At 39.3% G+C, this 25,542-nt stretch overlaps 1 protein-coding gene across 3 annotated transcripts in view; it reads left to right on the top strand.

The window, feature by feature from the left end:
• Window positions 1–25,542, top strand: part of LOC111078897 (protein argonaute-3) — a 150,753-nt gene that overhangs the window by 97,626 nt on the left and 27,585 nt on the right. For all 3 annotated transcript variants that reach the window (XM_041596117.1, XM_041596116.1, XM_041596114.1), the window contains exons 5-7: window positions 17,616–17,781; window positions 19,502–19,634; window positions 22,993–23,241. In XM_041596117.1, coding sequence (XP_041452051.1) covers window positions 17,616–17,781; window positions 19,502–19,634; window positions 22,993–23,241 — 548 coding nt within the window. The remainder of the gene's footprint in view (window positions 1–17,615; window positions 17,782–19,501; window positions 19,635–22,992; window positions 23,242–25,542) is intronic.

Here is a 25,542-nt window from a genome sequence, read left to right as displayed (position 1 = left end):
CACACTACCCTGTGCAATTCACGACCTTTGCCGAGTAGATTTAGAATATACAAGTTAGATGCAGATAACAGATGTAGCCAAAAAATTTAGAAAATAAAATATTTTAAAATTCTACATAAATCATAAGCTTACAAATTTATATACTGACTGAGTACGGGTATAAAAGTAGAGTCGCGTCAACAGAAGCGACTCACACGTTCTTTCTCGTTTTTAATTTAGAAGTTATTTAACCTGAACAAGTTCGCATATTTAATTACAGCCGTAGTTATATGGTTTCTGATTAGTTAGTGTTTTAGTAATTGTACCCCATTTTATATTGCACTAAGTAATGCGAAATAAACCGTCAACCACTTCAGACGTGCTGCCCATGAATATCATCCAATCGTGTAATAAAGAATAATAGAAATAATAGAAAAAAAACGAGAAGGAACGTGCGAGTCGCTTCTGGGGACGCGACTCTACTTATACCCGTACTCAGTCAGCGTATATAATTTTCATTTTAATTTAGTTTTTTCGAATTTTAGAATTAAAAAAGTTTACATGTTACATTTGGTTCTAGCCATGTCTCGTCACAAACGGCGGAGAGTCAGCGCATCCACGCTGGTCGGAGACAATAATCAAACTGATATCCACAGAGCTAACGAACCATGGCTCTAGTCACTGTTCTCCACAAATAGCGGTGTGTCAGCACCTCCGGGAAATAAAATAGTCTTAAGCAACGCACACAATTAATTAAGAGCTCTCGATCAACAACTCCACACATTCTTGTCCTCACAACAATTTAAAACACCCCACCTCTTGGAACATTTCGCAATCGACGGCCTACATAAGAAATATCTTTTGCGTTATTTCACAATAAGTCAACCTACCGGCCCAAATTCAGCTATCAACTTCCGCGATGTAGAGTTAGCAAAAACTCATTTTGAAACCAAATACCCAATTCCCAACTGCACCTTCTGGGATGCAGCCTCAGCAAAACCACCCTGACCCACTAAAAATTACACTACTCGACAAAATCGAACTTTTTTTTTCCTCAAGGATCCAAACCGACTTTTTCTGATAGATATGGGGATTTAAAATTTTTTAAAGAATTATGGTTTTTTTTCTATGGCAGAACTTTTTTTTGAAGAATTTTTGAAGTCTGGTATTTTTTTTAAAACTTTTTTCAGCGGTAGCGCTTGTTTTTTTCACATAGCTCTAGTATCTTACGTCTGGTTGTAAAGAACTTTTCTATTTTGAAAAGATAATTAAAACAGCTAGAAGTTAAGCCCAAACACTTTGTGATTACAGCTTACCGTCTGGGAAATATAAGGCATTGAAATGCAAAAATGATGATTTTTGTGAGGTATTTTTTACGAAATTTTGACTTTAAAAACTCAGGAAAAGTCGAAAAAAAATTATATCTTGTGTTTTATAATTGGCGTCGTTTAAGGTATCGCTCATTAAAATCTATGGAGAGACTTTGGAGCTAAAATTCGTTAACCAAACCTAAAAAATGAACAAAAAATACCTTTTTGATGGTTGCGAGCTCAACTGCCCATTAATGCACCTATACACAAAAAAATATAAAACACAAGATATAATTTTTTTTTGACTTTTCCTGAGTTTTTAAAGTCAAAATTTCGTAAAAAATACCGCACAAAAATCATACTTTTTGCATTTCAATGCCTTATATTTCCCAGACGGTAAGCTGTAATCACAAAGTGTTTGGGCTTCACTTCTAGCTGTTTTAATTATCTTTTCAAAATATCAAAGTTCTTTACAACCAGACGTAAGATACTAGAGCTATGTGAAAAAAACAAGCGCTACCTCTGAAAAAAGCTTTAAAAAAAAAAACCAGTTTTCAAAAATTATTTAAAAAAAAAATGTTCTGCCATAGAAAAAAAAAAATATCATCAAACCATTTCTAAGCCCCAAATCTTTAAGAAAAAGTTCGTTTTGTTCCTTGAGGAAAAATCGTGTTGACTAGTGTTATCAACGAAGCACCAAGCTTCAACCTAGTTACCACACCCCACAATTATTGTTATCCAAGAACCTTAAGTCAGCAAGAATTAATTATTTCCGGGTCTCCGGTGCGATCGCCAGCTGCATAAAAGGGCCAAGATCGGCCGAAAGAGGAGGCAGTCCATCAGCCTGAACACAAGACACAGGCAGTCCATCAGCCCAAACACAAGACACTGCACTAGGCAGTCCCTCAGTCACACACCCAAGACACTGCACCAGGCAGTACATCAGACCGAAAGCAAAAGAGGCCAAGAACACAAGACACTGCACTAGGCAGTCACAAACGCAAAACACAACACTATGCAGTCCACCAGCGCACCATACAACTACAAGCCAGAGTAGGAACGTAAAAGAATTAAGTGAATGAATAAATACTGAAAAAATCAAGAACAATCAAAACGACAAAACTCTCGCATCATCATTTCTCGCTTGCCTACTGCATTTTTCAAGCCAGCCCGACACCTGAAGTCACCTACAATCTACAAATTTTCTTGTAGCGGACCCTGGACAGACTGATGCATACCTTAGCCTGAAATAGGACCTCACAATCTACAATGTATATTATAAATATAACATGTAGATTATAGATGTACCATTTATATTCTACATCTCCTCCTCTAGGGGTTGCTCGCGCACTGAACGCGGCAGAGTGTGTGAGCGAGAAAGAGAATCAGTAGCGTGTTTCACTCAGGGGAAACGGGGGAAGCAACTGAATTGATTGAATGAATGAATTTCTTCATTCTGGCTATAATTATGATCCGATCTGATTCAGATTCGGCAATCTGGTAGATATGGTCATTTTCTACGATACTGCGTTTTTAGTTTTAGCGTATCTTTAAAATTGTGGCTGCCACAGATTTTCGTGGTTTGTGGGGGCGGTTCGTCTAGTTTTTATAGTCTCTGAGATCCAGGCGTCAAACAAGACGGACGGACGGACAGACAGACATGGCTAGTGACTCGGCTATTGATGCTGATCAAGAATATATATACTTAATGGGGTCGGAAACGTTTCCTTCTCTGCGTTACACACATCCACTTTTATCACAAATCTAATATACCCCTTAACGGGTACGGGTATAACGGGTACGGGTACGGGTATAACAAATGTAAACGTATAAGACCACCAGCTCGGTAAAGAGCACAAGCACTGTAACCAAAGTCAAAATGAGCCAAGCCCGGCAACAGCAACAAGACGAGCGTCGGCTCTCGCAAGCAAAAACAACGCGTACTTCTCTAATCTCTCGCCAAAGGCAGCAGTACCGACAAATCCTGCAACGCTGCAAGTGAGCGAGGAGAGCACGCTCTCTCTCCCCTGCATTGCAAAGTGGGTCATGGAGTGCTCAGTGCCCATCCCCCGACTCGTACTGCCTAACCAACGATTTGCTAATATTGACAATAACTAGTACAATGCCCTCGCTGAAAACTGTGTCTTCGACCACAACAACGACAACAACCACTGCAATTGCTCAGCGCTCGATACTATCGACCGACTGCGACAAGCCCCACCCCTCCCAACCAATAAGTTAAAAGAACGCTAACGGAGCTTAATTCAGACTGGGCTCGATCGCTATGTGCAAATCAAAAGAAAATTGAGCCCACAAACTGCGAAGAATAAAAATGCAGCTAAAATAACCGAGATTTGCGATACTGAGTGAAGATAAGATCGCCCAAACACCCAAGGCCAACAAATTAGGCCGCCGCCTATTTATGTTCGTCAAAAACATAGCTGATAAAATTGGCGCAAACACATTCTATGTCACGTCCATAATATAGGGTAACATAAATGAAACAAAGTCAGTGACGAACAAAACAATCAATGATATCATAGATGGACTTAACGATAAGGGCTTCGAAGTCAAAATGGCTGTGAACATAATAAATAGAAATAATATTCCCCAACCAATGTGTTCGGCTAAGCGCCGGCCCATGGCAGCACAAAGAGCAATGAGACCATATGTAACATCTCTTAAATGTAACGTCTCTCTTTATTACCGTTTAGTTTTCTTTGCTTATGCTCTATCTGGTGCTTTGCTCTCTGTCGGCGTTCGACAGCCGCTGTGGGGGAGGCTCGTCAGAGAAAGCAGAAGACACTTCAGATTCGATCATCACCGTAGTTAAACGTTTTGCTGTCTGGCACAGTGACCTGCCTGCCACAGAGTTCTAAACTAAACCTTACATAAACCTAACAACTTCAACAGTCTTGAACCGGCCCCCGCGTCTTCAATCGACCCATCGTTAACTCTCGTTATCAAATCCGAACACCCTTCGCTAGTTTTGGTTAAAACATATATATTAACTTAAGTACAATAAACTGTGAATATATTAACTGAACAATCATCGTCTCTTGCAAAACAACGCTACTGAAGAAGCTCAGCTCAAATCCATCCCAATTGCCTAGTGGAACCGAGTCAATGCTGGCAGCTATAACAAACACAATGGTAGCAATACAACAAACGATGCAAGAGCTTAGAATAGTTTTTCTAATTAACGAAAAGACCGGAAAATAAATGTGGTTACGTTTAAAGATTTATTAACAAAGACGGGTCGAAAATTAATTGTGTGCGCTCGTTCGAAATTCCAATTTACGATTATATTCTATTCCTTCATACAAATCGTTCTAAGCCTAGCCAACCTACGATGGAAAATCGGGGCGAATTCGCCTTGAGCGAAAGAGCGAGCTTTTATTGCGCCCCCGCCTTGCCCTAACCTACTTACACTAGACTTCAAACAATTCAAAATAATCTTAACATAAAACGATGACATGACGAAACAGCGGCCCCGTTGAAGGCCTGCGCGGCTTCAACAAATGGGTAGCGGTGACCCTGACCATGCTGTCCTCCCCGGCGTGCGTGGCGATTACTCTCCCGAAGAGCCACTCCTGAGGCATGTTGTCCTCAACCACGAGGACGAGGTCTCCCTCCTGGACGTCGGGCTTCCTCTGGTGCCACTAGCCCCGAATCTGCAGTCCCAGGACATAGTCTCGGGACCATTGCCGCCAGAACGCTCCTGGTGCCACTTGCATCGTATTTGCAAGCCCAGCATATACTCCCGGGACCATCGCTCCCAGAACTTATGCCTGACTGACGAGGCAAGTCGCCATCGCCGCAAGCAGCTGACTCCTGGTCCGGAGTCCGCAGTGCTGGGGGGGAGATGAGGGACCCGCCTATCAGCAGGTGCCCGGGCGTGGGCGCCTCGCCGTCGCTGGGGTCCTGCTGGCGGAGGGCTCCCAGCGGCCTGGAGTTCCGGATGGCCTCGATCCCGACGAGGACTGTAGCGAGCTCTTCGGCGGTCAAGAGCGCGCTGCCCACCGCCCGTAGGAGTAGGCTCTTCGCAGACTTGACACTTGCCTCCCATTTGCGGCGCTCGAGGCGGTATGAAAGAAAATTCGCATCCGCGAACTGCGTCCGCCCCGTCCTCGAGCGCCTTCTGCAGAGCGCTGATGTGGAGGCTCGCTCCGACGAAATTCGTTGCGTTGTCGCAATGTCGCCAATAAAAAAGAGTTAGTAGTCAAGTCTGATACAAGTTTTAAGTGAACCGCTTTGGACGCAAAACAAACAATAAGCGCGATATAGGACTTGTACGGGGGCCTTCCTCGAATTTTCAATGTCGTCGAGACGAGTCCACAAAAATCAACGCCGCAAATTGAAAATGGGCGGAGAACACGGAACCGGGTAAATCTGCGGGTAAATTTCCCATAAGTTGCGTCAGCAGTCGAGGCTTGCATTTAAAGCAGCATATACACGATCGAACTGTCGAAGGATGCTCACAAGTGCTCTTGGGCCGACATGAAAATTGATATGGTGCAGATGACGAACATAGCTCCTCACGAATTGCGAGCGCTTCGTCAAAAGCAACGGAAACTTGGCATCGTATGATATAGGAGCTTTAGCTAGGAGCTACTCTCAACAACGAAAAAGTACACCAAGTACCAGTGTCGACATGGATGAATGGGTTCAACCGCTGAAGACTATGACCAACTCTAGATCCTTTCCGAACTTTCTCGATTTCTTCACGATACTCGTGATGTTGGATGATTTCAACAATTTTTCGAAAGGCTTCATCATACACGTCGGTGAGACCGTTTTTTCAAACGTTATGGGGTTCTTACATTTTCTTATAAAGCGGAACATATAACAAAACACTCTAAGCAGCCCTCGATGACATCTACTAAATCCGAAACTTCCACAGCAGCAGTCGGCCCGACCGCGTTCTTCCTCTTCTCCAGCCCAACATCTTCTGAAGGCTCGAAATGATGGTTTTTAGGCCAGTTCTCTTCTTCATCCTTTAGAAATGAGGGTTCTTCAAACCGGATTGACTGGACGATTTCCTTGCGTCACAACCTCTTGACACAATATCTGCTGGGTTCTGTTTTGTAGGGACATGCCGCCACGTAGCTTCATCTGACCACTCCTGAATCTCAGCCACCCTATTCGAAACGAACGTCGACAACGAAGATGTAGATGTAGGCAACCATGAGATTCCTAACGCCTTAGTCGATTCTGAATCCGAGATCGTTATAGGCTTTGCTGTGCTCTCAGATGCGGTGACCTCAGGTGAGTTCGAAAACCATTTCGCTAACTCAAACCCTGCGGTCTGAAGAACCTGAGATACTTCGGACTTAATTGTCCTTAGCTCCTCTACGCATGCAGCACCAGTCAACATGTCATCAACGTAAAAGTCGGACCCAATAACGTGAGCAGCTTTAAGGAATGATAGTTTCACAGACTCACTCAACCTTTTTAAACACCGGATAGCCAAAAAGGGGGCTGGTCCAGTCCCATACGTCACGGTGTTAAGCTTGTATAATCTCAAGGACTCAGATGGGTCTCTTCTCCACACTATCATCTGAAGCTGCCTATCCGCTTCATTCACCATCACTTGGCGATACATCTCTGTGGCTTGTAGAAATAGGGATCTGCCAGTAGGTTCTCTGGGATTTTCCAATCAGTTACATTAACTGACTGGTCAGGGTGATAACCTGAAATTGATTTCAGGATCCAAAAATCAAAAGAGAACTCACTACCATTTATGCGCGACTTCACCACAGTGTGTATTTTATTCTTAAAGCATAGTATCCAGCACTGCGGAATCGAAAAATTCCTGTCAAACTCCATATAAAAAAAACTGTGACAGGAATGTTTCGTTTACGTATTCCTGGAGTGTGTATCCGGCAACACGAGCGGAATCCACAGATTTATATCGATAGTTGCCTATCGGGACCGTGTGTGGACTGAGAGAACAGCTGATATCCAGCTCAGGAATATATACTTTACAATTCTTCCTGAAGTGAATGGTTCAAGATGTAGGCAAAAACTGTCCGCAAAACCAAAAAGAGAGATGAAAATAATTTTTTTTTGTTTTGCAACAATATATGCCGCCACCAACACAATCACTTCATCATCCGAGTGCATTTTTTTCCTTTTTAATTTTAGCAGAATTTTACAGTTGCCTCTGTTTACAAAACACAGCTGATTCATCAACCCTGTTTTTGCTATGTTCCACACCCTCACGGAATAACTAGCAAATTCTTTGCCGCAATTTTCCGCGGTGCTGGAGACAGGCCTTAACTTGAGAATTGGATTCACCAATACCAAGCAAGGTAATACACGACTCCTCTCTACGGATCTGTAAGCGGTGGGCGAGGTCTTCCGTGATGAAGTTTGTTTGGGATCCAGAGTCAAGGAGAGCTCTGGCCAAAATGTGTTCACCATTTTTTGTTCTGACACTTACGATCGACGTAGCCAAAATCACCCTGTCCAACGAAGTCGCATGCAGAGCATGGGAGGTGGAAGGGTGGTCCTGATTTAAAGGAGGAGACGAACTCTCTGGGGGTGGCGGCAACGCGAGACTATTATCAGTCACTGTGTATCGATGCAACAATGTGTGATGTGAGCGGCCACAAACTCGACATTTGGCGACCTTGCATCTTACAACAGTGTGACCCTTTTGCAGACAATTTATACATAAGGACGCAGACTTTGTGAACTCAAACCTTTGCATAACCGAGAGACGTGAAAATGGCGTGCAGTTGGCCACTACATGGTCTCCCGAATTGCAATAGCTGCATGTTCGCTGAGCTCTACTGTTGGGGGGAGTGGAAGAACAAGCAAATGAACTGCGATTGTGCGACTTGCTTGGCATGACTTTTTCGTGCCTTGGCTTTGTCGACTCTTCCGCAGACAAATGCTGGTATCGACGATTTAAAACCTTTTCAAAGTCAGACCAAAGCGGCAACTTTTCGAAGTCAAGCTGTTCTTCCCACTTCTGTCTAGTCACTGGGTCGACTCTGTTCGAAACGAGGTGAATGAGCATTGCATTCGGAATCTTCGTATCGTCTCCTATCGATAGTAATGACCCATAGATCGATGACACTGTATCGATCAGGCTCCTTAGGGACGTTGCGGACTGTTGCGAGATTTTTGGCAGATTAAACAGTGCGGAGATTTGGTTCGAAAATATTAGACACTCGTTGTCGGCCATGGCCTTTGCATAATTATCATCAGTGACTTGGAACGCCTTTATTGTTCCTAATGCTTCATTAGAGAGGCATGAAATTAAATGATTACATTTTTCAATCTTTGCCTTGGTTACAATGGCCATTTCTTCCAGCTCGGCTCCAAATTCATCTTTGCTATAAAACAAAAAAAAAAACGATAAGGAACGTGTGAGTCGCTTCTGGGGACGCGACTCTACTTATACCCGTACTCAGTCAGTATATACATTTTTGAGCATGATTTTTTAGAATTTTAGAAAAAAAAAAACAATTTCCATTTTACATTTTTTTGCTATTCTACATCTAACATGTAGATTTTACATGTACCATTTAGATTCTACATCTCCTCCGCTAGGGGTTGCTCGCGCACTGAACGCGGCAGAGTGTGCGAGCGAGAAGGAAGGGTCGGGAGGGGGAGGGGAAGCAACTGAAAATTAATTTCTTCATTCTGGCTATAATTATGATCCGATCTGATTCAGATCGGCAATCTGGTAGATATGGGTATTCTCTACGATACTGCGTTTTTAGTTCTATCGTATCTTTAAAATTGTGCCTGCCACAGATTTTCGTCCTTTGTAGGGGCGGAAGGGGGCGGGGCGAAATTTTGAAATACACTTGTAGCAGTGTGATATCACATGAGTGTGGAAACCAAATTTGGTTTCCCTAGCTCTTATAGTCTCTGAGATCTAGGCGCTCAACAAGACGGACAGACAGACAGACAGACAGACGGACAGACAGACATGGCTATATCGACTCGGCTATTGATGCTGATCAAGAATATATATACTTAATGGGGTCGGAAACGTTTCCTTCTCTGCGTTACACACATCCACTTTTACCACAAATCTAATACATATACCCCTTAACTCTTTTTTGAGTACGGGTATAAAAAAGGTCAGAAATCAGGAAAAGTAAAAGAAAAATTAATAATATCCTGTGTTTTTTTTTGTGTAAAAGTGCAATAATTATGCGTCGTTTAAGGTCTTGCTCATTGATCATACAAATCTATGAATAAACGGCTGAGCTCAAATTTATTGATAACCCTCCAAATATCACATATTATAGTTTGGATTGCCGACTAGGAAAACACTGTCAAACGTACTGATGACAACCGTCAGTGCTGAGCTGGCTGAAAATATCAAGAGATACATATACATATATTATATACCATATTTCCACTGATTCGATATCTTTATGTTCGCACATGCTTGCATGTGAAGCTTTTAATGAGAGGCATACTAGCATGAATCTATGCTCGTATTTAAACAAAATGTAGCTGAATGGTGTATGGGTATTGCTAAACATACTTACATATACATACATTCATATGTATGTATTTCGAATGTACCGCAATTAATAACACTACCCGACACGATTTTTCCTCAAGGAACAAAATCAACTTTTCTTAAATGGTTTAGAAATGGTTTGATGATATTTTTTATACCCGTACTCAAAAAAGAGTTAAGGGGTATATTAGATTTGTGGTAAAGATGTGTGTAACGCAGAGAAGGAAACGTTTCCGACCCCATAAAGTATATATATTATTGATCAGCATCAATAGCCGAGTCGATATAGCCATGTCTGTCTGTCTGTCTGTCCGTCTCGATGAGCGCCTAGATCTCAGAGACTATAAAAGCTAGAGAAACCAAATTTGGTTTCCAGACTCATGTGATATCACACTGCTACAAGTGTATTTCTAAATTTCGCCCCGCCCCCTTCCGCCCCCACAAAGGACGAAAATCTGTGGCAGGCACAATTTTAAAGATACGATAGAACTAAAAACGCAGTATCGTAGAGAATACACATATCTACCAGACTGCTGAATCTGAATCAGATCGGATCAAAATTATAGCCAAAATGAAGAAATCAATTTTCTGTTGCTTCCTCTGCCCCCTCCAGCCAACGACAACACAACTCATTTTCCATCTCGCTCGCACACTCTGCCGCTTTCAACGCGCGAGCAACCCCTAGCGGAGGAGATGTAGAATATGAATGGTACATCTATAATCTACATGTTAGATGTAAAATATACATTGTACATGTAGATGTAGATAACAGATATAGCAAAAAAATGTAAAATGTAAAATGTAAAATTTTTTTTTTTAATTCTAAAAAATCATGCTCAAAAATGTAAATACTGACTGAGTGCGGGTATAAGTAGAGTCGCGTCTTTAGAAGCGACTCACACGTTCCTTCTCGTTTCACATAACTCTAGTATCTTACGTCTGGTTGTAAAGAACTTTGCTATTTTGAAAAGATAATTAAAACAGCTAGAAGATAAGCCCAAACACTTTGTGATTTCAGCTTACCGTCTGGGAAATATAAAGCATTGAAATGCAAAAATTATGATTTTTGTGAGGTATTTTTTACGAAATTTTGACTTTAAAAACTCAGGAAAAGTCGAAAAAAAATTATATCCTGTGTGTATAGGTGCATTAATTTGGCGTCGTTGAAGGTTTCGCTCATTAAAATCTATGGAGAGACTTTGTAGCTAAAATTCGTTAACCAAACCTAAAAAATGAAAAAATTTAACAAAAAATACGTTTTGGAAGGTTGCGGGCCCAACTGCCAATTGGGAACAAAGCAAACGAAAAAGGATTGTACATTTGGTACCTGATCGCGTTCCTTTGGTATGAAATGTTGTTGACAGTTACTTTTTTCGTTATCTGAGGTAGGATACCTATTCAGGTCAAATGTTTCCTTTATATTCTCACAAGTGCAGGTCCACACAAATTGGATCTCGTCGCGTCTACCTAATCATAGTCATGGATATATAACTCTGTGCCTATAGTGTCTGTGCCTTAGTGTAGTTCTGACTTCCCTCAGAATACGATCGTGTGTTCGTAGTTTATTGGTAGATCAATTGATCCTGTTTCAAACATGATATATGCCTTTTTGGATTTGATGGGGTATATTTCGATATTTTGTCCGTCTGAAGTAAGAATCATGAACATAGTGAGCATGAGGATTTTAATTAAGTTACCGTTGATTGTTCCTGTCGATTACGGTAGACGGCCTGGAATGGTCATATTTACTAACCTTAATTATACTCGTAATCAAAAAGAGTTAAGGGGTATATTAGATTTGTGGTAAAAGTGGATGTGTGTAACGCAGAGAAGGAAACCTTTCCGACCCCATAAAGTATATATATTCTTGATCAGCATCAATAGCCGAGTCGATATAGCCATGTCTGTCCGTCTGTTCATCTTGTTGAGCGCCTAGATCTCAGAGAATCAGAGAACCAAATTTTGGTTTCCGGACTCATGTGATATCACACTGCTACAAGTGTATTTCAAAATACACAAAATACCGCCCTCGCAAAGGACGAAAATCTATGGCAGGCACATTTTTAAAGATACGACAAAACTGACCATCGTAGAAAATGACCATATCTACCAGATTGCCGAATCTGAATCAGATCGGATCATGAATATAGCCAAAATGAAGAAATTAATTTTCAATTCCTTCCCCCGCCCACTCCGGGGAGAGACTGCACGCTCGCAGACTCTGCCTCGTTAAATACGCGAGCGCCCTCCAGCGGAGGAGATGTAGAATCTAAATGGTACATGTATAATCTACATGTTAGATGTATAATATACATAGTAGATGTAGATGTAGATAACAGACGTAGCTAAAAAATGTAAAATGTAAATTTTTTTAATTCTAAAATTCTAAAAAATCATAACCTCAAAAATGTATTTACCAGCGATGCCCAAAGTCAGCTTACGGCAGGGCACTCACCAATACTCCAAAACAAAAACACAAATACGAATAAGGGAACAGTGAAACCTCGAAGAAAAGACAACAACAAAATCATTACAAAAGTCGGGTAACACCAATCAGAGAAGAGACAAAACCTGTTTTTGCTGGACGGATCGCATACACACAAAGTTGTTTGCATGTGTTGGGCTTTCGGTATGCTGGTACACAGCACAAACTGTGTATGCATACAAGAATTGGTTTCCAATTACAAAAACAAAAGGGCTCGGAGGGCAATGGGCCTGGGCATCACTGGTATATACTGACTGAGTACGGGTAAAAGTAGAGTCGCGTCCTCAGAAGCGACTTACACGTTCCTTCTCGTTTTTTTTAGGTTTATTGTAAACAATTATCACAGACAATAAAGTACAATTACTTAACGTACTGTTACTGCGGATTAGCAACTTTTGTTAAGGGTCAAGGACAATTTCTATTTACTATTTTAAGTTAAATGTGGGACCAACGGACGAAAACGGAGATTGTGCAACAGGAATTTATATGTTCCTTGTTTAACCTTCGCCTGTTTCTGCTCCTTACAAAAAAAAAAACCAAAACCAATCACATCGATTGGCTGGGACGTATTGTCAACGCTATCCTTAGGCATATCGTGCGTGAAAAGGCTGTACAGCGTTGGGCCTAGCACGCTGCCTTGCGGGACTCCGGCTTCAATCACCTTCACTGTGGAAACTGCTCTGCTCTGTGCGACTTGGAACGTTCTGTTCTTTAGGAAGCTTCCAATAATCGGGAGCAGCTGGGGGTTTATCAGGGGTTTTATGTTCACAAGTAATCCGTCGTTCCAAAATCTGTCGAATGCTTGCTGGATGTCCAGGTACGCTGCTACGACGTACTGCTTCTTGTGGAAGCCATCCAGGATATGCTCCACCACCCTATGCAGTTGCTCCGGAGTACCATGCCTCAGCCTGAACCCAAATTCGTGATTAGGGATGGCTCGATTTACGGATGGGCTGTCCAATAATCTGCGAAAAATGCAGCGCTCTAGGAGCTTCTCAAAAGTGATGAGCAGGCTGATTGGCTTGTAATTGGCCAGATCTTCCGGGGATTTGCCTGGCCTATGCAGCGTGACAACCTGCGCGGCTTTCCATGTTTTGGGGAAGTGTCCCAACCTCAGCGTTGCATTCAGTATTTGTAACAGGTACAAAAGCGCTCTGAGTGGTACTTTTGCCACTCTGTTATCAATATTGTCCTATATTTTATCTTTGAGCAAGCGTATATCCGTCTTTGGTTACTGGAGCTTGATTGGGGCCACCGGGAGCTCCATTTGGTGGATTTCATCCAGCTTAGCAGCAACTAGGCTTACTCCCCTCGCTACACTCCAGGTCATCTACAAAGGTTTCCACCTGGTCCGCTGCTGACCTCGCCCATGAGCCATCTGCCTTCCTAACTGGGAAGTTAGGGGTGGATTGCCGTTTGTACCAACTTGTAATATAAAGCACTCTTTTTGATACATAGATATTTCTTAATAAGTTTTTTGGCCAAGGTGTTAGTCATTTCCTTGTATGTAATTTTGAAAATTAATTTATTGAAATGATGGTCTGTAACTACTTCATCCTCATTTCGCTTTATAAACCCAATCTGGCGATTGAAATAGTTGATTGGTCGTTCTGTAAAGGGAATGTGATTGAGATTGTCTTCTTGCGCGCTCTGTCTTGTGGCACCTGCACTGTCAGAAACCTCTCCGAGTAGGTTTCGTCAAATTTGACCCGGGAGTGCATCCGCTACGTGGTTTTCTTTGCTTTATATTACCATAATGAGACAGATTTCCCAACCTGTCAACGAGCGTATTTGGAAATTATACAAAACTCATAGATATATCAAATTACGTGGAATTCAAAGAATTAATAGTAAAAATCCATAAGGAACAGAAAAAAGTCTTGTTTGAAGTCTGGATTTACGAGAATATTTAGTCTCTCAAATGCCTCGATGTATTTCTCTTCTTTAGGATCTATTATTGCTCGTTTCTTTAGTTTGAGCGTCATAGGCTTAGCCATGTTAGCGAAATTAGGAATTAACTTCCTATAAAATCCATATAGTCCTAAGAATGACTTGATTTGTTTTGTGGTTTCTGGAATGGGAAACCCTGTGATGGCTGTGATCTTGTTGGGATTTGGTACTATTCCTTCGGGTGTTACTATATGACCGAGGAACTCAGTTCCTTTCTTCAGAAACTCACACTTATCCATTTGTGGCTTGAGGTTCGCATCTCTCAGCTTGCTAAAGACTTTCCGTAATGACAAAAAGTGTACATCCAATGAAGTGGAGAAAGCTATTATGTCCTCTAAGTATACCAAACAATCGGTGAAAATTAAGTCATCCAAAAGATCGTTCATGCATCTTTGGAATGTGACAGGGGCGTTGGTAAATCCAATAGGCAGTGGAGTATACTCGTTATGACCGTGTTTGGTAGAAAAGGCCGTTTTCGTGATCGAGTTGGGTTCCATTGTGATTTGATGGAAACCTTTTGCCAAGTCGATCGTGGTAAAACATTGTCACTTTCCTAACTTGTCTAGGATTTCGTCCATTCTTGGAGTTGGAAATTTATCCTTTATGGTTATCTCGTGGAGACCCCTATAGTCTCCGACTAACCTGTACTTCTGCTTTCCAGAAGCATATATCTTCTTTGGGATCATTAAAATGGGGGAACAGTAAGGCGATTTCTATTTACGAATTATTCCTTATTCGATAATTTCTTTGATTTGTTTGTTGACTTCTTCGTCATGTATTTGGGCATGGTGTGTTTGGATAGCATGCTTGACAGTACTTGTGAAAGTCAAATTGTCTAGAGATGGTGACTGTACTGCACGTCACTGAACTCATACAACACTTTCTTCAATTTCTCTTTCACTTCATCGTTTAGATATTCTAGCCTTAGCTCATGACATTCCCTTAGTTCGTTATCGAGAGCGGAAGTGAAGTATTGATCCCCTTCTGAGGATGAGACATGACACTTCTGTGCGATGTTATCTTCTTCCGAAGATGTATCTTTGCACTTATGTGCGGTGCTAGCTTTTTCCATAGCTTCTCCACTAGGAATGATAAGGAATGTTCTTTCTCCTAACGTTACAGTGTTGTCTTTGTAATTAAATACAGCCTTGCTGGCCGTCAGATATTCTCTTCATCAGGATATCATATTTGTCAGAGAATTTATACAGGTAGAACTTCTGCTCAATTGGGCAGACTTTATTGGGGGGCCTAATAATACTTTTTGTTAACTTAACTGGTCCGTTGCTGGTTTGGACCTTGAGGTTTTCTGTGTTTATTGGGGCGTTCGAAATGTTTTCATTTATGATATTAATTGATTATCCCGAATCCCAAATTCCTCTAAGTATTTTATTATTTAAATTTAGATTTATATAGGGTCCCCCTCGGTTTCCTCCGAGGCTTTTTGATGAAAATTTACATTCATTTTCATCTGTTCGCTTTGGCTTTCTCTAATTCTTTTAGTAGGTTGAATGGGCCTGCTGCCACTAGCTTGGTTTTTGAGTAATTTGGTAATTTACAGGATTCTGTGCCTGACATTTATATAAAAAGTTACGAAATTCCTGGTGCAATCCAGGATTATTATTATTGTACCGAGATGTACGTTAACCTGATGGATTCTCAGTTTCTTGTGTATGGTTTGTATTGCTACTGAATTTTGGGGAATAATTCCCAGTATTCATGTGAGCGAACTGTTGCTGTTTATGCTGCTCCTTGTTAGTATTCTTTTCTTGGCTTCGTACAAGCCTTCTTCTTGAGGTGCTTTTTATACCCGTACTCAAAAAAGAGTTAAGGGGTATATGTATTAGATTTGTGGTAAAAGTGGATGCGTGTAACGCAGAGAAGGAAACGTTTCCGACCCTATAAAGTATATATACTCTTGATCAGCATTAATAGCCGAGTCGATAGAGCCATGTCTGTCCGTCTATCAGTCCGTCCGTCATGCTTGTCGCCTGGATCTCAGAGACTCAAAAAGCTAGAGCAACCAAATTCTGTTTCCAGACCCATGTGATATCACACTGCTACAAGGTTATTTCAAAATTTCGCCCCGCCCCCTTCCGCCCACACAAAGGACGAAAATCTGTGGCAGGCACAGTTTTAAACTAAAAACGCAGTATCGTAGAGAATGCCCATATCTACCAGATTACCGAATCTGAATCAGATCGGATCATAATTATAGCCAGAATGAAGAAATTCATTCATTCAATCAATTCAGTTGCTTCCCCCGTTTCCCCTGAGTGAAACACGCTACTGATTCTCTTTCTCGCTCACACACTCTGCCGCGTTCAGTGCGCGAGCAACCTCTAGCGGAGGAGATGTAGAATATAAATGGTACAGCTATAATCCACATGCTAGATGTAAAATATACGTTGTAGGTGTAGATGAAGACGAGAAGGAACGTGTGAGTCGCTTCTGGGGACGCGACTCTACTTATACCCGTACTCAGATATCAGATGTAGCAAAAAAATGTAAAATTATTTTTTTTCTAAAATTCTAAAAAATCATATGCTCAAAAATGTACATATATACTGAACATTTTTGAGCTTATGATTTTTTAGAATTAAAAAAAAAATAAAGTTTCATTTTACATTTTTTTGCTACATCTGATATCTACATCTACAATGTATATTCTACCTCTAACATGTAGATTGTACAATGTACATGTTCCATTTAGATTCTACATCTCCTCCGCTAGGGGTTGCTCGCGCACTAAACGCGGCAGAGTGTGCGAGCGAGAAGGAAAATGAGTTGCGTTGTCGTTTGCAGGTGGGGCAGCGGAAGCAACTCAAAATAATTTCTGGTAGATATGGTCATTCTCTACGATACTGCGTTTTTAGTTTTATCGTATCTTTAAAATTGTGGCTGCCACAGATTTTCGTCCTTTTTTGTGGGCGGAAGGGGGCGGGGCGAAATTTTGAAATGCACTTGTAGCAGTGTGATATCACATGAGTCTGGAAACAAAATTTGGTTCCTCTAGCTTTTATAGTCTCTGAGATCCAGGCGTCAAACAAGACGGACAGACATAAATGGCTCTATCGACTCGGCTATTGATCCTGATCAAGAATGTATATACTTTATGGGGTCGGAAACGTTTCCTTCTCTGGGTTACACACATCCACTTTTACCACAAATCTAATATACCCCTTAACTCTTTTTTGAGTACGGGTATAATAACAGATGTACCAAAAAAATGTAAAATGTAAAATTTTTTTTTTAAATTTAAAAATTCTAAAAAATTATAAGCTCAAAATGTATATACTGACTGAGTACGGCTATAAGTAGAGTCGCGTCCCCAGAACCGACTCACACGTTCCTTCTCGTTCCAAATATAATACTGTTCTAAAATGTATTTTTTTTCTAGCTTTTGTTGCCTCTCTTAATGCTTCATATACACAATGGTATAGCAAAGCTGTCGTACAAACAAAGAGTGAAGAAATTGTTAATGGATTAACTTCAGCTTTTGAAGCGGCGCTTCAAATATACAAAAAACGAAATGGATGTCTACCAGATGGTGTAATTATTTACAGGTAATCAAAAAAACATCACTTATTTACTTAGAATGTACACATCTTCATTCATTGAAGGTTCTCAACCCTATCAAAAGAAGTGGCGTTTTGTTGAAGTTTTGATCACATCTAAATATTATTTTGTGTGTTATACCCGTACTCAAAAAAGAGTTAATGGGTATATTAGATTTGTGGTAAAAGTGGATGTGAGTAACGCATATAAAGAAACGTTTCCGACCCCATAATGTAAATATTTATTCTTGATCAGTGTCGTTACACCATAGAATAATAACACTAGTCAACACGATTTTTCCTCAAGGAACAAAACGAACTTTTTCTTAAAGATTTGGGGCTTAGAAATGGTTTGATGATATTTTTTGTTTTCTATGGCAGAACTTTTTTTTGAAGAATTTTTGAAAACTGGTTTTTTTTTTTAATCTTTTTTCAGAGGTAGCGCTTGTTTTTTTCACATAGCTCTAGTATCTTACGTCTGGTTGTAAAGAACTTTGCTATTTTAAAAAGATTATTAAAACAGCTAGAAGTTAAGCCCAAACACTTTGTGATTACAGCTTACCGTCTGGGAAATATAAAGCATTGAAATGCAAAAATGATGATTTTTGTGCGGTATTTTTTACGAAATTTTGACTTTAAAAACTCAGGAAAAGTCGAAAAAAAATTATATCTTGTGTTTTATATTTTTTTGTGTATAGGTGCATTAATTTGGCGTCGTTTAAAAAATGAACAAAAAATACCCTTTCGATGGTTGCGGGCCCAACTGCCAATTGGGAACAAAGCAAACGAAAAAGGGTTGTACATTTGGTACCTGATCGCGATACCAATTCCCAATGGGCAGTTGAGCTCGCAACCTTCCAAAAGGTATTTTTTCCATATTTTAGGTTTAGTTAACGAATTTTAGCTCCAAAGTCTCTCCATAGATTTTAATGAGCGATACCTTAAACGACGCCAAATTAATGCACCTATACACAAAAAAATAGAGGACACAAGATATAATTTTTTCGACTTTTCCTGAGTTTTTAAAGTCAAAATTTCGTAAAAAATACCGCACAAAAATCATCATTTTTGCATTTCAATGCCTTATATTTCCCAGACGGTAAGCTGTAATCACAAAGTGTTTGGGCTTCACTTCTAGCTGTTTTAATTATATTTTCAAAATATCAAAGTTCTTTACAACCAGACGTAAGATACTAGAGCTCTGTGAAAAAAACAAGCGCTACCTCTGAAAAAAGATTAAAAAAAAAAAACCAGTTTTCAAAAATTCTTCAAAAAAAAGTTCTGCCATAGAAAAAAAAAAATATATCATCAAACCATTTCTAAGCCCCAAATCTTTAAGAAAAAGTTCGTTTTGTTCCTTGAGGAAAAATCGTGTTGACTAGTGTTATCTTAGGTCTAGGTGATTCTATTATAAAACGTATAAACTTCTTACTAACTAGTGCCCTCACACTGGCAGCGGTCATAGGCTGGATGGATTACGCTGATATCAGTGCAACTTTTTTCGGGATCGCCCCTAAGTCCTCGCTGTCAAGCGTCTTCAAAAGTGACAGCGCTGTAAAATCGTATCAAGCATTCAGATCTAGAATCCTTGAAAATAGCTGTGCCCGCATACAGGGCCAAAAAAATGTATGGGCGATACGCATTTTATTGTCTTTGAATTTAATATTTAACTTAACTTAAGTTAATTTAGTGCTTATTTCTTAACAGAATACATTTTGTTCGTTTTCAGAGATGGCGTTGGAGATGGCCAACTAAGTACGTGCTCTAGTTTCGAAATTCCGCAATTTGCATCTGTTTGCGGTAGTCGTATAAAAATTACATTTATAGTAGTTCAAAAACGCATTAATACTCGGATTTTTTCGGTAAGATACTGATTCTATTTTAACTATGGTAAAATAATATTATATTACTTTTTATATTATTAAATACGTGCTATTTTTGTTTCTGGCCTAGGTCACTTCTAGCTATTTTAGGACCATTTGTTAATTTGCATAAAAAAGTTTGGACTTTTATGGAATAATCCTACATACAACTTTTTCATGTACGACCACGTTTGATGTCAATTAACGATAAATCAAATCTGTCATGATTTTCTACCGTATTTGAGGTGGATTTTTAAGCCATGAATGCTTAGATCAGCTTAGTTCAACTTTTATTGATGAAGCACCATAAATTGCTAATTTACAAAATTGGGAATCGCGAATTCAATCGTTGGACGTCTTTCGTTGCAGACCGAATTTCGTGAAAGATTAAGGTATCCTTGGGCATTATTATAATGATCATTGATACGATTTTCCATGAACACCTCGTGGAAAAAAAATCGAAAAGCTGTGTATAACATCTATATAAGTGTCGAATTATGGATGTTGTTAAGGCCTTAAAAGAAAACCCTAGACATTTACGAGTTGAGTTGTAAATTCAAACTAAATTTTATTCTTAAAATAAAATCAGAGCCTCATATCAGTTTTACAAACCATGTATGTGGTACAATTGATATTCTATTCTTATCGCTAGACCCATGGAACGACTACATTTACAGTGCGGGTTGTTTGAGTGTTGATGTTTAGCTCTACATATGATAAGTGGGATCTCCACTTGTGTGCTGCTTGTCAGCATAACTGACATAACTTCAGTATCTTACATTTCGTTGTTATGAACTTTGCCATTCTGAAAAGCTAAATAAGGCACCAAACACTTTGTGATTTCAGGTTACCAGGTCGTTGACGGTATTGCTTGGGTTGATCCAAAAAAAAATTTTTTTTCTTTAATTTAAACGGAGTTATGGTGTATATTAGATTTGTGCTAAAAGTGGATGAGTGTAACGCAGAGAAGGAAACGTTTCCGACTCTATAAAGTATATATATTCTTGATCAGCATTAATAGCCGAGTCGATATAGCCCTGTCTGTCTGTCCGTCCGTCTTGTTGAGCGCCTAGATCTCAGAGACTATAAGAGCTAGGGCAACCAAATTTGGTTTTCAGACTCATGTGATATCACACTGCTACAAGTAGCAGTATCCTAGAGAATGACCATATCTACCAGATTGCCGAATCTGAATCAGATCGGATCATAATAGCCAGAATGCAGAAATTAATTTTCTGTGGGTTCCCCTTCCTTCTCCACCGCTTCTGACGCTACTGATTCTCTTTCTCGGTCGCACACTCTGCCTCGTTCAGTGCGCGAGCAACCCCTAGCGGAGGAGATGTAGAATATAAATATTCTAATATTCTAAAAAATCATATGCTCCTCCTAGCGAGGACGTTCGGGTGACTCCTTAGTTTGGTCAAGTATCGTGTGTCTTGTTCGTTAATAATGTCACCGACTGAGGGGACTCTAAGGTCTTTGGCGATGTCTCTATTACGGACATACCATTCAGCACCACAGATATTTCGGAGGGACTTGTTCTGAAACACCCTGATCTTGTCCAGGTTCGTTTTCGCTGCGATACCATAGACCTGGATGCCATACCTTCATGCAGGCGCCAGAATTACCTTATATATGCGGATCTTTTTGGCCAGGCTGAGCTTGTTGTTAGGCTTAAGAAGCCAGTAGAGTTTTTTAGCCTTGCTTTCCAAGGCGCTTCTGACCATCCTTGTGTGGCTGGCAAAGGTCGGGCGGGTGTCCAGCGTGATTCCCAGGTACTTATATTCATTCCGCTGCTCCAACAGCTCGCTATGAAGATGCTAACTATGCTAACTAAACAAACTATGTTAATAAAACAGTTCAATATAAGCTACGTTATCAACCAGACGTGTATGTTCTGCTTTTCGTTTTTGAGTGCAAGTTCTATTCATTAAAAAAAAAGTATAGTGGATATTATTATAGACGTCGTGTTTTCCGCGAACAATAAGATCTTATCTTCCCAACGAATCAGTTCGGCTACAGAACATTGCGAATCATTTAACAGATGAAGAGCAACAAACTGTTTGTTTGTGTGTCACGAAAGTTGGCGAGCATTGTGGGGCATTGAAGTTTGCTGTAGTTCGTCTGGATTGAGCTGCCTTAATGGCACAGTGAATTTGTAAATCAATCGTAATCCTTAGTCTGAATAGTACAAGAATATGGTTTTCAAATTTGAATGAGGAAGAAAGGAAAGAGAGAAAAACACGAAGCATCCATATGCTTAGCGGAAGGCGAAATGGGAGACGATCAATTAAAGATGACTAGCCGGGCCGCTAGTAACATTCTAAAACATAAATAAACTCAATCCGATTATATAACCAAGCCTATCTCTAGTGCACACAAATTCTCAAGCATTCTAGATCTGCCGCATGTATATGTTTTTTACAGCGCTGTCAAAATATTATATGCTTTACTTCAGAATTTTTGTATTTGTTTGATCGAGGAGCGTTTTCCTCAATATAGTTGTTCAAGGATGGGGGTGTGTCAATCTCCAGTGAGCTAATTATACTCGATGCGAAGAAATTTGCTGTAATCCAAGAATTATGCGAAAGTCGAGGGGGTTCAGTTGAGTACTAGCCAATAACTATTTATTCGATTTCTAAGTGCATGAGCACTGAGCATAAGCAGTCTTCTAATGTGGTGAATTCAATTACAAATTTATTGCAAGAGCGTAAGCAAGAGAGTAAGAATGAGCGTAAGATACTATAACGCGAGGGTCATTTAAGTGATTATTATATTATATTATGGCATTAAGAGTTTGACCGAACAGTATTGGTTCCTACCACTGTAATACACGTTTACATTAGCGGCAGCGCAGTAGCAGCGCCTTTTCCTAAGCAGAATAGATAGAGCCGTGCCGAGCCCTTCTATAAATGCATGATACATCCCGCTGCCCGATGCTGTCTGTTTGCACATTTATTTAGGTCTGCATCTTCAGCATATCCACATAATATATATTTGGGATACTAAAATCTTAGCGCCTCATCGTTCTGCTATACACTTGGACCTAATTTAACCTGGTTGTTCGGCTAAGCGCCGGCCCATGGCAGCACAAAGAAAAGTTGATCATATGTAACATCTCTTATTGTAACATCTCTCTTTATCACTGTTTTGTTTGCCTTTGCTTATGCTTTGCTTAATGCTAGCATTACTACAATTAGCTAGCGGTCGTCCCATCCCAAAAGTTTCCCAACTTTTTTCTCTCTTCTCTTGTGGCTTATCAGTTAATAATAAAGGTATTCTGGTTTAATTGTTTATCATCTGAATTTATATGTATTTTATATCTTACACTAACCAATTTGCATTACATTTTTTTTAGGGAAGTGCAAATCAATTTGATAATCCTTTGCCCGGAACCTTAGTTGATAAACACATAACTAGAGCACATATGTACGATTTCTTCTTAGTTTCCCAATTGGTTCGACAAGGTACAGTCAGCCCAACTCATTTTGTCGTATTACAAGATGATGCTAAATATGGACCGGATATAATTCAAAAATTAAGCTATAAGCTGTGTTTCCTTTATTATAATTGGGCCGGAACTGTCCGAATTCCGGCTTGCTGTATGGTAAGTTTTATTTATTTTTAATCCGTACATTAATAAGTTTTGGCTGGTTACAGAAAAAGGCAATCGTTCTGCGGATAACATTTATTCGTACTGTATTAAGAGATTTGTAATTATTAATATTTATAAAATATGTTTGTCAGTCCCGACTAGATTAGTTATCATCTGAAGTAAAGTCCAAAAGGATGAAACTTATTCGGGCAGTCGCCGGTTTTCACTTTCGAGCATTCCAAAAATTAAAAATTTTTCCCTTCTCAAAACGGAAACATATTTCTCGTCGAAATGAAAAGTAAACGGCTTTTTATACAACAAAACGAATCTTAATTGCAAAATAACACGAGAGGGAACGTTGTGAGTCGCTGCTGTGTCCGCGACTCTACTTTTATACCCGTAATCACTATATATACTGATATATGTACATATGTGAGCTTATGATTTGTGTGGAGTTTTTAAAATATTTCATCAGTTTACATTTACTTCTAGAATGTATTCTACATCTGAAATGTATATTCTACATCTAGTTCCAGATTCGGCCATCTGGTAGATATAGTATTTTTTTACGATACTGCGTTTTCCGTTTTCTCGTATTTTTATATCCGTACTAGAAGAGCTAAGGGGTATATATGTGTGTAACGCAGAGAAGGAAATGTTTCCGAGCCCCCAGAGTGCATATTTTTTTGATCAGGATCAATTTCCGCGTCGATATAGCCATGGCTGTCTGTCCGACCCGATGAGCGCCTAATTCTCAGAGACTGTAAGAATTATATTTAGCAACCAAATTTTGTCGCTACAGTCATTTGAAGTTGAAGTTATGTGTAAAAAAGACGCACTACCTCTAAAAAAAAACATAAAAAAAAATCTCAGTTATTGAAAATTCTTTAAATATAAAAGTTCTGCCAAAGAAAAAAAAACAGATATCTTAAAAAAAAAAATTTAAAGCCCCAAATCTATCAGAAAAAGTTGGTTTGGTTCCTTGAGGAAAAAAAGTTCGATTTTGTCGAGTAATGTAATCAATTCCACCAAATTGTATCTCTCTAGCTATAATATTGGATTTTATATAAGCTTATAGGCAAAATTTTGAAATATACTTGTAACAGTGGGTGCAGAAGTCTGGGTACAAAATTTGGTTGCTCAGACAGACATATCTATATCGATTCAGCTATTGATGGTTATTAAGAATATATGCACTTTATGGAGTTGGAAACGTTTCTTTCTGTGCGTTTAGCACATCAACTTTGACCACTTAACTAATATAATAATATGTATAATATAATATAATATAATATATATATATATATATAGTATATATATAGTATATTTTTTATACCTAATACTCGGAGAGTTTAAGGTCTCGGAGAATTTTTTTTTTAATTTAAACGGGACACCCCTTTATTTTGTTATCTTGGGATGATAGTAATAATAAAGTTGTTATTTTAATTTTAAAAAATTTTGTAGCGGTTGCTACCAAATTTTAAAAAAATTGTGAAACCAAAAATTTTAAAAATTTGTTTTTCTGAATGAATTGGTTAATGTGGTGAAATCTATTGCATATATGTATATTGATACCATTAATATCATCATTAATCAGTTATTGGCAGTAAAAACCCATTCACAAGTTTTTGCGAACAAGTTAACTGAATAAATCAACCTAACCTGATCTTCCAGATTTTCACCAGTCGTTAATTTTTTAACAGTAACTAAAAAATTACCTTGTTATTAATATGAACTAGTTCTGTTTCAATATTATTGGAAAAAACCGACGAATTCAATGTTTTTAATGTATATTTAACCAAAAAAGTGTATTCTCTTTTCGTGCCAGCAACCGCCAAACATTACACTAAAAATTTGAAAAAAAAATTTATTTACTAACAAAGAGCAGAATCAGGTGTCCGGTTAAAAAAAATATACATACATATATATTTTGATCAAACTTTGGCCAAGCCTAATATATACATACATATATACTTTTCAAGTATATACTTTTGCTCTCAAGTTTTCGACTCTCCCGCTCTCAAGAGCAATGCAAATCACTCAGACCGCTAACGCTATGCACTCGATCTACGATTAGTGAGTGAGCGTTTGATAACACTAGTCAACACGATTTTTCCTCAAGGAACAAAACGAACTTTTTCTTAAAGATTTGGGGCTTAGAAATGGTTTGATGATATATTTTTTTTTTTATATGGCAGAACTTTTTTTTGAAGAATTTTTGAAAACTGGTATTTTTTTAAGCTTTTTTCAGAGGTAGCGCTTGTTTTTTTCACATAGTTCTAGTATCTTACGTCTGGTTGTAAAGAACTTTGC

The sequence above is a fragment of the Drosophila obscura genome, unplaced genomic scaffold (assembly GCF_018151105.1).
Source record: "Drosophila obscura isolate BZ-5 IFL unplaced genomic scaffold, ASM1815110v1 contig_139, whole genome shotgun sequence".
Lineage (NCBI taxonomy): Eukaryota > Metazoa > Arthropoda > Insecta > Diptera > Drosophilidae > Drosophila > Drosophila obscura.
Note: the sequence above shows the minus strand (reverse complement) of the source record. Positions and strands in the feature narration are given on the sequence as shown.